General features: G+C 42.2%; 1 protein-coding gene across 2 annotated transcripts in view; it reads left to right on the forward strand.

The window, feature by feature from the left end:
* The window catches only part of PDLIM4 (PDZ and LIM domain 4), a 111,218-nt gene that overhangs the window by 21,634 nt on the left and 75,517 nt on the right, over positions 1–14,067 (forward strand). For both annotated transcript variants that reach the window (XM_043986562.1, XM_043986563.1), the window contains exon 2: positions 12,568–12,719. In XM_043986562.1, the coding sequence (XP_043842497.1) occupies positions 12,568–12,719 (152 nt within the window). The remainder of the gene's footprint in view (positions 1–12,567; positions 12,720–14,067) is intronic.

Consider the following 14,067-nt stretch of genomic DNA (forward strand, 5'->3'; position numbering starts at 1 on the left):
TTCTTTTCCTTTGCAATGGAAAGCACAGGGAGGAGTACAAATGTGCCAGGAGGAGACTGCTGGGGGAAGAAATTAAAGAAATGTTTTATTGATGCTTTTAAAAAATCATTGCTGTTATTTCCCAATTCCACACCCCCATCAAATAAAAAAAAAAAGCAATCCTCCCTTGCAACAAAGTTCATCAAAATAAATCAATCTTGACTTCCTTAAAGCCTCATCTAAGAATTCCAGCTTCGGCAGAAAGCCTTTCCCTATCCCCCATATTGCTAGTGCCTTCCCTCTGAGATTATCCCCAATGGATCCTGTTTGTATCTTGTTTGTACATAGTTGTTTTCATGTTGTCTCCCTGATTTCATTGTGAGCTCCTTGTGGCTGGGATCTTTTTATACTTTCTTTGTATTTCCAATGTTTAGTATAGTGCCTGGCACATAGTAGGCACCTGTTCACTTAACATATTGGTCCTTACTGATGTTTTCTCATTCCATATTTCTAGTACCATATGCCACCTCTCTGCTAAAGGGATGGAGACATGCTTCTCTGTGTACCATCTAAAGTCAGATGATCATTGTAATTGATCAGAATTCCATTGATAATATTGAAAATTTTAAGTTACCTTGGGATCCCAGGGACCCAAGTGCCAAGGAAACCAAATTAGTAAGAGATTAAAATTGTAGAAGTTAGGAGAAGTTAAGTGAACACTGAGCAGCTATTCATTAGTTGAAATACCTGAGCCTAGAAGAAATACATGCTAGGGCACTGAAAGAGATTGGGATACAATGACTAAGCCAAAGACAATAGTCTTTGAAAGTCCATGGAGAATAGGACAAGAGCTGCCACCTGATACATCAGATCAGACATCCTGATTTTCCAAAAAGAGAAGATGATATGAATGTACAAAGTATAGGACCCTGAGTGTGACTATAATTCTTGCCAAAATTCTAGAACACATTATTGTTGTTATTTTCATTTTATTTTTTAGTTAACAAGCATTTATTCCTCTCTTTCAAATCCCTTCCATTTAAATGGGGGGGGGGACTTCTTGTAACAAATTTGCAAAGGGAAGCCAAGCATTCCCGAAGAGTCCATGTTAAAAAATGTATGTCTCGGGGTGGCTGGGTGGCACAGTGGATAAAGCACTGGCCCTGGATTCAGGAGTACCTGAGTTCAAATCTGGCCTCAGACACTCGACACTTAGTAGCTGTGTGACCTGGGCAAGTCACTTAACCCCCATTGCCCGCCCCCCCCCCCAAAAATGTATGTCTCATGGAAGGTATTATTAAAGGCATGTTTTCTGAGCATCTAGAAAGAGGAATGACGATCACTAAAAGTCAGCATCTGTCTTGGCAGAACTACCTCGTTTTTCTTGTGTTGGGGATGTTAGCTTGATCAGTAGATAAGGGAATGTTGTAAAAAATAGTTTACCTGGCACCTGACAAAGACTTTCTTGCTATCTTTGTTGACAAGGTAAACTGTGGGCCAGTTAGGGAGATTTGAAATTATTTGACCGACTGGCAGAGTAGTCACGGCTGGGTCATTTACCTCGGAGAGAGTAAGGAGGCCCTAAGGATCTGTCCTTGGCTCTGTTCTGTTTAACATTCTTATCAGTGACTTGGATGAAGGCATGAAGGCCGGGAGAGCATGTTTATCAAATTTGCAGCTGATACTGAGTCAGGATCCAACACATTGAAGGAGGAGATCCAAAACGACAGGCTAGGCCACCAAAAATAAGGAGATGAAATGTAATAGGGATTAATCAATCAATAATAAGTACCTACTAAGTACCAAGCTGGGAGATACTGAGACCACACTAAAAAAATTCTCTGCCTTCAAGCTTACAGTCTAGCTCAGGGTGACCATATATCCACATGTAGATGTTTACAAAAATAAATACAGTTACTTGAAGGGAAAAGCACTAGCAGTGAGGGCAATCAGGAAAGACCATGTAGAAAACAGCTCTTGGATTAAGCTTTGAAGGAAGCAAGGTATATTCTAAGAGGTGAAAGTGAGGAGGGAGTGAGTGATTTCAGGCCTGGGGTACAGTCACTGCAAAGTCCTGGAGATGGGACATGGAAGGGCTGTGTGTAAGGAGCAGTGAAAAGGTCAGATTAAGTGAACTGTGTGAAAAAGAATAATGTTAAAAAAAGGGCTGGAAAGGCAGATGATGGTCTTTACATGACAAACAAAAGATCCTTGAGGTAATACCGAACCATTAGATTTTATTGCATAGATGAGTGACCCGATCAGATTTGTGCTTAAGGAAAATGACTTTGGCAGCTGTATTCAGGATGGATCAGAGGGCAGAGGCTGGAGGGAGAAAGGGAATCCAGTTAGGAGACAAAAGCAGTATGGAACAGGTGAGAGGTGATGGAAGGCCTGAGCCGGATATGAGAGATATGAAGGTAGCAATGATGAGACTGATGTCCAGCTGACTGGATATATGCAGTGAGGGTGATTGGGCTGTTGAGGATGACATGAAGACCTATGGAATTAGAAGTATGATGGTTCCCTTGACTAATACAAGGAAAGGAGTAGGTCTGAGAGAAAAGATTAGGAGTTCTGTTTTGGACATGTTTAGTTTGAGATGACTTAGGATGTCTGGGTTCAGGGGGAAAAAAATACTCATGCTTCTTGCCAAGATAGTTACCTGAACAGGAGGCAGACACTGCTCAGCTTTCACATACTTAGTCCGGGAAAACCTTGACATTCACACCAGACTGAATAAGTCAAGAAATCCAATAGGAAACTAAAATAAGTGACTTCTTCAACCCTAGGACTGAACAAAAAGTCAGCCAGAAGTTCATGGGCAATAGGAAAGTTATCCATCCCAGCAAAGATAGTGCCAGTGTTTGGCCAGAGATAAGACACACATGTAAGTAGTCAGTAAGGCTTTGTGTCCAGATGCAACAGGTGCAGAAGGCCCTGTGATGGTCAGAAGGCTGAAAGTAGGGTGAGGAAGCCCCTGGGAATGGCACCAGGCATCTTGGTGCCAGGCAGTGTAGTACTTCGATGCTCAGACCCACACAGTCCAGGCCCCCCATGTCCCTAACTCTCTGTCCTAAGGCACCAAAGTAGGCCCTGAAGTTCCACCATTTGGACCCTCTGAGATCCAGGGGAGCCTAAGACTGGGAGGTGGCGGTCAGCACAAGAATCCAGGAGACTTGGGGCAGGGCAAACCACCATATCCAAACGTACAGCAGGAGGAGGAGGAGGAGGGAGAGGAGGAGGAGGAGGAGGACCCTGACACAGTGCTCCAGTTCAGAAACACAAGCTGAAAAGATGAGTCAATAAAAGAAAACACTGACCAGTATCAGAAATTATTGCAAATCTAACTCCACAGCAACTGTAAGCAGAGACTCAAAGAGGGGAAAAGTGGATTTTCTACAAGCACTACATAAATACCCAGAAGAAATGAAGAAAGAGATAACAAATGAAATAATAAATGCTCTGGAGAAAACAATCAGAGAGAGAAAAGGTAACTTAGAAGTGAAAATGGAGGGTGAGCAATGGTAATGTCCCCTTAAAGATGGTCATTTTAACATTAATAATGATACCCAAAAGAGAACAGAAGTTCAGAAGGAAGAACAAACAAAAATAAATCTTGGTGAATTTATTATGTTTTAAAGAAAAGAAAAGGGTATGAAGTTGATTGAGACTCAGGGTTTCATGTCAAATCTTCTTTGTGTCCTACTAGGTATATGAAAATACTTTTCTGGTGTTTGAGTTTAGAATCTTTAAGATTTCAAACAAAAAGAAAAAGAAAAAATCAATTTCACAAGTAAAGATGGGGATAGAATGGCTAGACAATAATTAATGTAGGAAAGATCTGAAGGTTTTAGTAGGAATTTGCTGGATCCAGCTCATACTGGCTCTTGAAAGCCAATTGTTAAATGTTCATTGTGAGCATTTATACCTCAGGAAAAGCTAGAGATCAGGGCTTGATTTATCATTTTTTTTGTAGTCTAGACTTAAGAAAATGATGATGAAAATGTTAATAAGGCAGATTAGAGTTTAAAGTGTGTTGTGTATATTTTTTTCCCCCTGAAGAGCCGATTCTTAATATGAGTCAAAAAACAGCATGGCGGTCAAAAAGACTAATCAGAACTTAAGCTTCATTAAGAGAGGTGAAGTGTCCAGAAGGAAGTAGGCTTTAGTCCCACTGAACTTGGTCTGGGTCAGGCCACTTCTGGAATAAGGAATATGTTAGATTCTAAACATATTAGGAAGGTTATTGGTAAAGTGGAACATGTCTAAGAGGAGGTCTACCAGTATCATGAGGGGACTAGACACTTGGTCTTACTAGAACATGTGGGGAAGTTTAGTACAAAGATGCCCTTCATATATCATCAGACCTGGTTACAGATTTCCTTGTTTGCTTTATTAAATCATGGGTTAACACATTAGCCAAGCTAATGGATCAGCCACAAGTGCCATACCTAGGGAGGGACCTCCTCCCGGATGTGTATGTACTTGTGTGTGTGTGTGTGTGTGTGTGTGTCTGCCAAGTGCCTGGAAGGGATAAGGAGAGGAAGGGAGCCAAGTTTAAAGTAACTAAATGACTGTCTTGTGAAAGGAGAATTAGAACTGTTCAGCCAGCCTCTATAAGACAGAACTCTGAGCAATGTGGTGGTAATTGCCAAGAGACAGATTTAGATTAGCTATAAGAAGGAGGAAAAAACAAAACAAAAACAAACCAACCCTTCTCAACAATTAGAGCTGCCCCAAAGTGGAATGGATAGCTTTGGGTTGTACTGATTTCCCCTCACCAGCAGTCTTCAGATAGATATCATACAGCCACTTGTGGGGAAGGTTGTATAAGATGCTTTCCATTCAGGTTCAGGTGCAAACAGACAGGTGATGGATGAAAGAGCTTTCAGAGTCTGTGATTCTGTGTTTTCCTGCTGGGTGGATACAGGAGGGACTGGCACAATTGGTAAAGTTATCACTGCTTGTTCACAAGTTCCCTGCTTTTCTTCTCTTTTTTTCCTCCTAATTTAATGTTTTATTCTTTCTCCAATTACATGTAAAAATAAGTTTAACATTCTTTTAAAAATTGTTTTTGAGCTCCAAATTCTCTCCCTTCGTCCCCCCCCCAGCCCCACCCCCCATTGAGAAGGGAATCAATTTGATACAGGTTATAGATTATACATTTCCTTCTTCTCTTTTCAACATTCTTTCAGTGACCTCCCTAGCTCTACCACCACCCCAGGACTCCCACATTAATGTCCTTTCCAAGATGAGGAGAGTGTCTAATCAACTCACACTTGTGTTTTAGGGACTAGATGAATCCCTTGGGGGCAGGGGGAAAATGAATTATTTTCTTTTTAAATGTATAAGGTATTTTATTTTTTCCGTTACATGTAAAGATAGTTCTCAACTTTTGTTTATACAAGCTTTACAATTTCAGATTTTTCTCCCTTCCTCCCCTCCCTCCCCCCTCCCCTAGACAGCAGGTAATCTGATATAGGTTATATCTATATATCTCTATACATATACATATAGATATAGACATATACACACACATATATATACACATAATAACATTAATCCTATTTCTGTATTAATCCTGTTACAAGAGAAAAAATCAGAGCAGTGATGCAAAACCTCAAAATAGAAAAAAAAAATAACAGCACCCAAAACAAAAGAAATAATATGGTTCAATCAGCATCTATACTCCACAGTTCTTTCTTTCTTTTTTTTTTCTTGGATTTGGAGATCCTCTTCCATCATGAGTTCCCTGGAACTCTTCTGTACCATTGCATTGGTGAGAAGAATATAGTCCATCACAGTAGGTCAACACTCAATGTTGATGATACTGTGTACAATGTTCTTCTGGTTCTGTTCATCTCACTCAGAAAATGAATTATTTTTAAAATATGATTTCTTATTTATAGCTTTTTTTTTTTTTTGCGGGGCAATTGGGGTTAAGTGACTTGCTCAGGATCACACAGCTAGTAAGTGTTATGTGTCTGAGGCCAGATTTGAACTTAGGTCCTCCTGAATCCAGGGCCAGTGCTCTATACACTGCGCCACCTAGCTGCCCCTATAGCTTTTGTTTTTATGGCACCCTCCTTTTCAAATATATCTCTCTTCCTCTCTTACCTGGTGAACCATCTTATTGTATAATCATTATTTTAAAAGGGGCATTGGGAAAGGGTGATGTTTACAACCACAGAAATGATGCTTTAATGGTGAAAATTCAGGCATCTTGATTGAGTGGGCATCATGGGAGTGACTGAAAGCCTGGTTTAAGGACCATGAAATTCCTGTCCACCCCACCCTGTGCTATTTTTGACTACTCTAGCAGAAGAAAGAAGATGCTTCTCAGTTGGAATAACTAGTAAAAAGTTGGGCAGGTTTAGCAAAATAAGGCTGGCTTTTTTTATGAGACCAGTCTCCCTCTTCCTTTCCTCCCCCATTTTTCCACAAAGGAAGACTAAAAAAATCCCTCCTAATTTAGGAAGACTGTGGCTAGGAATACCTCCTACCCCTTCCAATATTTCTCCTTTTACAGGGACAATTGAGGCTATTTCCTGTTCTCTAAACCTTTCTAGCTCAGTAGGTCCTGCCAGAGTTTGTCCTTCCCTGGCAGAGCCCAGAGTCACCTTTACTCCACAACTGGAAGTTTGATGGAGACTGAAGTGGAGAAGATGTGTAAACAGATAACTACATTTCAAGGTAGTATGTGGTAAACTCCATATGAGTAGCCCAGACTTTTGAATAAATACTTTGAGTCTTCAGAAGGATGTAACATCTTTAGATTAAGATCATCAAAGTTCTACCCTTCAATAGAAGAAATTTGCCTTTGTGATAACTAAATACATTCAAACAAAACAAATCAACACATTGGCCCTAATCTGAAAACATGTGCCCATTCTACATCCATCAACTCTCCATCAAGAGGAGGCAGGTCTCTTTATCAGTCTTTTTCGGTCTTCTAGCATCATGCTTGGTTCCTGCACTGACCACACATCCAGGGCTCTTCTTTGTGAGGCCACATGGGAGATTCTCTTCAGGTGGGGTTGGAGGAAAAGGCTTCCCTTATCACAGGGACTGCAAAAACCAAGATGCTTTAAGCTTCCTGGGGTGCTGTGAGAAGTGTCAGTGGAGAAGAGGCAGGAAGGTTTTCTAGCAGAGAGATTTGTGAAGTGTGAGGCAAGTCTTTGGACACTGTATGAGCCAACCCAGGCATATCAGGGTCATTGATCAGGACTGAGCTGCCTGCTTTAAGAAAAAACAAACTGAGGCGGTGCTACTTGGACCAATTTAATTGATGATCTTGGTGAGAGCCTATTGATTGCAAAGGGATGAGTTAGTCAATAAGCATTTATTAAGCGCTTCCTATATATCAGGCATGGGGCAACTAGATGTTTCAGTGGATAGAGCACTGGGCTTGGAATCAGTAAAACTCATTTTCCTGAGTTCAAATCTGACCTCAGACACTTACTAGCTGTGTGACCTTGGGGAAATATCTTAACCCTGTTTGCCTCCATTTTCTCATCTATAAAATGAGTTGGAGAAGGAAATGGCAAACCACTCCAGTATCTTTGCCAAGAAAACCCCAAATGGGGTCATGAAGAGTTGGACACAACTGAAAAATTAACTGAACCAAACAAAATGTATCAGGCACTGTGCCAGACTAGAGCCAAATGGCATGCTTATTACTGATTCTGAGCTCAGTGGATATTCCTGTGTTACTCTATAACCAGAGAACCATCAAACCTGGGTTCCTTCACTTTATGACTATTTGTCCTCAAAGTCACGGGAGTGGATAAGATGCTATTAAGTGTCAGAGGTGGGATACAAACTGAGATCTCTTCCATGCCGAGAACTCTTTTTTTTTCTTTTCTTTTCTTTTCTTTTCTTTTCTTTTCTTTTCTTTTCTTTTCTTTTCTTTTCTTTTCTTTTCTTTTCTCTTCTCTTCTTTTCTTTTCTCTTCTTTTCTTTTCTTTTCTCTTCTCTTCTTTTCTTTTCTTTTCTCTTCTTTCTTTCTTTCTTTCTTTCTTTCTTTCTTTCTTTCTTTCTTTTTTTTTTGCAGGGCAATGAGGGTTAAGTGACTTGCCCAGGGTCACACAGCTAGTGAATGTCAAAGTGTCTGATGGTGGATTCGAACTCAGGTCCTCTGGAATCCAGGGCTCATGCTTTATCCAGTGTGCCACCTAGCTGCCCCAAAGTGACATTACAGTGACCTCTCTAGCCACACTGGGTTCTTTGTTGTGGGCTCTGTTCATTCTTTGCTGAGCACCCTAAAAAATGCTCTCCAGAAAGATTCCAGAAGCCATCTTCACATCCTCAGCCCAGAGATCTGTTTAACACATTTCTCTGTGCACAGTTTTGGTGACTGAATAAGCTCTTTTTCTTTTGCCCCTTCTGCACAATTATCAAGTTGCTAACATTTCTGAACTACAAAGGGATAGATGTGCCCATGAAGGAACTTTCCCTCTTTGCTCCGGGTGGGAGGCACGAGGCGGGTAGGGAGAGGGTGTTAGAGGGAACAGCCACTCACTACCGCAAGGAGGGAAAGAAAAAGAAAATCCTCTCTAAAGAAATCTATTCCTGCTATGAACTAACCATCTTTTATTTTTATTTATTTTTTTTTAGTGAGGCAATTGGGGTTAAGTGACTTGCCCAGGGTCACACAGCTAGTAAGTGTTAAGTGTCTGAGGCCGGATTTGAACTCAGGTACTCCTGACTCCAGGGCCGGTGCTCTATCCACTGCACCATCTAGCTGCCCCACTAACCATTTTTTAGAAAAGGGCTTTCTCCTGACTCAGAATAGAACTTCCCAGAATATCAGGGTTGGAAGGAATAAAAAATCCACCTGAGTAGAAATCTATTCTTTAGCATAGCCAGGAAGTAGTCATCCAGCCACTCTTAGAAGACCTGCTTCTAAGTGATGCAGTGCTCATTATCTATTGGGATAGCCCAGTCCATTTTTTGAAAGCTCTTAATTCTTCAGAAGGTTTTCCTAACATCAGGTCTCTCTCCATCTCTGTCTCTCTCTTTGTCTCTGTCTCTGTCTGTCTCTCTATCTCTGTCTGTCTCTCTCTGTGTCTCTGTCTCTCTCCCCCTCTCCAATTTCTCCCCTATTAGTCCTACTTCAGCCTTCTGGAGTCAAGCAAAATCAATCTTACTTCTATTATATATAATAATCCCTCAAATACCCTAAGGCACTTATTAACCACTCCCTCCAAGTCTTGTCATCTCATCTCCAGAGGGACAGCCTGGAAATAAGTAGACATGAAGACAGTAAGGAAGACCTGGGTTCAAATTTTGCCTCTGCTACTAGCTGTGTGATCATAAAGAAATCATTTAGTCTTTCTAAACCTCAGTTTTCTCATCTGTAAAATGGAAACTATAGACACTTGTAGTGCTCCAATATAAAAGAATGTATGTAAAAAAAATGGAAAACTTTAAAGTGCTATATAAATGTCAGCTATTATCATCATCCTAGTCCCTTCAAGAACTTCCCAGAATCCCTGGTATCTTTCACAACATAGGTCAGTCTTTTTTGTGAAGTCTTTCCTGAGCACAGCCAGCTTCTATCTGTCCCCACTTTATTTTGCATATACTAACTTGTATTTGTACATGTTGCCTTGCACAATAGAATGGAAGTTTCTTGAGTGCAGGGACAATTTTAGTTTTCCAGAGCTTAGTCTGATTAACTGATAACAGTGTCTTGCTATTTCAGTCTCCTTATCATTCTGGTTGCCCTAAGGTTTGTCACCCTCTTGTACCTGATCCCTCTGTGTGAGGAGCAGACAGCTATTTCATTTGGGGTCTGACTAGGATAAAGTAAAGAGGGACCTAAATAAGATTGTGGTAGCCTTTTGAGCAAGCATGTGATGCTGTCACAGGTGACCACAGGGTCAGAGTCAAATGGCTTTTATAGAACTTCATCTCACAACTCATCTCCAACCAAATGGGCTTGGACCTGGTGCGTATGTGAGTGTATGTATTTATGTGTGTGCAAGTGAGGGGGACAGCGGTGACTAGAGGGCGTTCGATTCACATACTGTTGATGTTCAGCAATCTGGTGACAAACCCATTTCCTACAACCATCATCTGTTGACATTAGGCCATCGGCTTCAGCCTCAGACAAACCCTCTCACATCACCCCCTAAAAACCTCCTCAAGGAAGGTAAGGCACAGGCTGGGCTTTCCTGTGGCATCAGTCAGTCACTGAAGGCAAAAGGGCAGGTCCCAGTAAGGCCAAGGCCTAGACCGCCCTCATTCTCAGAAGACTGGGGTCCCAGTTTTCGACTTCTGTGAGATCAAACTATGGTTTTAGAGAACAGACTGCCTCCAGCTTTTAAGTCTCGTATGCTCCTCACCTCCGGTGTGTCAGGGGGTGGTTTTTCAAGGAAGTCTTCTGAGCTAAGGGAAGGCAAGGAGGACAAAAGCCTCTTCCTCGTCTAGCCTAAGGTTGAGACTGTCAGCAGGTCCTCCCAGGCCTGACTCCTGAGCTATCTCCAGGAATAGAGCAGGCTGCAGTGAGCTAGTCACACTCCCTAACTCTCACACTCCCTCACTCACCTAGGACAATTGTAAGACAAGGGCTGAAGGGGCTGTTGTCTCCTCCGATTCACATTCTATCCAGGCTGGGACCGTTCCTTAATAACTAACCCTGTGCCCAAACCCCTGGGTTCCTTCAGCCTTAAGATTAAGGGGCCTCAACTCTTTTTTTTTTTTCCTCTTGGAGTCATGAGTTAATCCAGATCAGGCAATTATCCTCTAAACCATCCAGCACAGCTGCTGTGGCAGAGACAGAGACATGATTCAATGATTTGTCAAATAAATGCCTACCTCCCAGGCTTGTTGTGACAGAAAGCAAGCAAGGAATAGAAAGAGATAGCTGTATTTTTCAACCAAGGCACTGGGAGACTGTGTGGTATACTGAACAGAGCACTAGTTCCAGAAAGGGAGGACCTGGATTCAAATCCCTTCTTTGATTCTTAACTAGCTGGTGACCTTTGGCAGGTTACCTAATTTCTCTAAGCCTCAGTTTCCTCATCTGTAAAATTAAGGGGTTGGATTAGATGCCCTTTAAGTCCCCCTTTAGCTCTGGATCCATGTTTAAAGTGTCATGCTTTCATTTGTAATAGTAATGGTCCTGAGAAATATGGAGACACTGTAGGAAAGATGTGAACAAACAGCTTTCTCTTACTTTCTTAATCTCTTCCTATCTTCCTTCCTTCCTTCCTTCTTTCTTTCTTTCCTTCTTTTTTTCTTTTGGAGGCAATCAGGGTTAAATGATTTACCCAGGGTCACACAGCTAGTAAGCCTGTGAAGCCAGATTTTTAACTCAGGAAGATGAATCACATAGCTACCCCTGAGCAGACTGCTTTCTAACCAGGGCTTTGTTGGCTGCATTTGGCAGTAGACATTATGAAAGCATGCTCTCCTAGGGTCCATCTTGGAAGTTCCCAAGACATTAATGGAAACCAATCTTTGTCCCTGCTTTAGAGGCTCAGTGCTTAGCCCACAGTGGTGCTATATTAATGTTTATTCTCTTCCCTGCCTTCCTAGAGTTGATGGAGCTGTACCATTTACTGGTGTTGCTATTCTTCCAATTCTTTACGGAGTACAATCTTTTTGTTTTCACTCTCCATTTCCTTAGGGGTATATCTGTACCCATCCCATACACAGTCTAAATTAATCATGACTCACTTCTTTGTGAGTGATTTGTTAGGGAAACCATTAGGGTCTAGAAAGATTCTATTTGTGCATCACCGCCTTGCATGGGAAACACCATCAAAGGCAACAGAGGTACTCTCTGTTGTTTGGAAGCAATAAACAGGGGGAGGAATCCATAGAGGAATAATAAACAGTGTCTCCAGTTAGACCACCAGCTGCTTCTACAAACCAAGAAAATGGTTACTGCTTTATGGGAAGGGCTGATCTTTAGGGATCTGGAGGCCATCTTTGTCCCCTCCAGCCCCTGTCTGCCTTTTTCCCCTCCGGGGCTGACCAGACAGACCCCCACCCAAGGCAAACAGTTTACACAAGGGAAGGGCTGATCAAAGGAGCACAGCTGAGTATCTCTGTGGATGTTCTCAGTTTAGAAAACACAGTCCTGAGAGCAGGTGGAGCAATGGAAGGAGTACTTGGCTTGGGAAGTCAGGGGATGCCATTAACTAGCTGAGTGTGATCTTGGGCAAGTCTCTTCCCTTCTGCACCTTAGTTTCCTGATCTGCAAAATAGGTACAGGACCAATTTAAGGACTTTCACTATGAAAATAACTTTCAGGGGAGTAAAACAGAAAATATCTCTACAAAAAGAATTTACCATCATTGGTATAAAATAAGGAGCCACCACATCCAGCTTCAAGAAGATGGGATCTGGGGCAGCTAGGTGGTGCAGTGGATAGAGCACCGGCCCTGGAGTCAGGAGTACCTGAGTTCAAATCCGGCCTCAGACACTTAACACTTACTAGCTGTGTGACCCTGGGCAAGTCACTTAACCCCAATTGCCTCATTAAAAAAAAAAAAAAAAGATGGGATCTGAGAGGTTGGGGGTTGTGATGTTTTAGCTCCAGGAAGTGAGTGATCCATCTTCTTTCTCCTGCAGATAAACCCTGGCAGTAAGGCAGCCTTGGCCAACCTATGCCCAGGAGATGTGATCCAGGCCATTAATGGGGAGAATGCAGATAGCATGACTCACCTGGAAGCCCAGAACAAGATCAAAGCATGTCTGGACCAGTTGACGCTCTCTGTGAACAGGTAGGGAAGGACTTTTGGAACTTGGGGCAGCCAAATATGTAGGAGCAGGATCAGGGTGGGCCATGGCAAGGGGGTGAAGTTAGCCAAGTTTGTTTCCCAACCCTACTTATACCCCCCCCAGGTCTGCAATTGGGAAGAAGGGCTGATGAATTCATTCAATCACACTAAAGTGCTGGGGACTTAGTGCTGGTGTCACCCAGAACCTCAGCTATCATCAGGCAATCAGGACTTGTCCTGAGGGTGTTGAATTTAGAGGATACTCAGTGTACTAGAAATCTCTTAGCAAAGTATCAACAGAGTTTATCAAGTTAGCAAAAAGAATTCGTTAAAATAGGAAGCTATGTCTAAAGTCTTATGAACTAATGCAAAGTAATTAGAGGCAGGAAAGCGACATAAACAGTGACTATGATAATGCAGAAGGAAAGAGCAATAATAACAGAACAATAGAAACTGCAAAATTATAATGACCAAATCTGGTCTCAAAGAAGAGGCACCTCCATTCTTTTGCAGAAGTTGGGAGTCTTCAGGTATAGAGTATTGTATTTAACATCATGCTTTTTCATTGGTTTTGCCAATTTTCCTCCTCTTTGTTGTAAGGATTGGTTCTGTGGGAGGGGGTTGGAAGGAATTCCAGGAGAAATTCAGGTGATGTTAAAACAAAAGATATCAATAAAAATCTGTGTAAATAAAATAAATACATCTCTACCCTCCACCCTTGCAGTCCTACAGTCTCCACACAATTTCCATATCCAGTGTCTATGCCTGACATGAGCTCCTCTTATTTGGACTTTTTACAACCTGGGACAACTTCTGCAGCCAAAGCCTTACAATGTTCAGACTTAAAGAGTTTGAGGGCATATTCCGTGCCGATTGTACCAGGTCATGGTTTGTGCCACACCAGGCCCAAAAATGGCTGGTTGCTGTCCTGGTGTCAACTTTCCCAGAGGAGGCATCTAAAACTCAAATGGTGGGCTTTCAGGCATCAGTGGGAGAGACTTGGAGTGACAGGGCCCTTTCAGGTATCCCCATCCTTCCTGTTTACATGTAAGAACCCATGTGAGTGGCCCTGGATGTTGAAGAGTAGGAAGCTAATCAGTCCAATGCATAGAGGGACAACAGTCTGACTGCATAGTCTATTATTTGGAAGCAGTAAATAGGGTGAGGAAGCCATGGAGACCTAGCCCCTCCAGGACTAGATGAGTCATGGGGAAGTTTTCTGTGGGAACTGGGAGTAGCAGGTTGTAAGCAGTGGCTATAACAAGGTCCTTGAATAATGAATCTGACCATAGACACCCCATCCCTTTCAGTGAAACCAGAGCTGTCTGGCAGAGAGACTCACTCCACAAAA

This window comes from Dromiciops gliroides, chromosome 2 (assembly GCF_019393635.1).
Source record: "Dromiciops gliroides isolate mDroGli1 chromosome 2, mDroGli1.pri, whole genome shotgun sequence".
Lineage (NCBI taxonomy): Eukaryota > Metazoa > Chordata > Mammalia > Microbiotheria > Microbiotheriidae > Dromiciops > Dromiciops gliroides.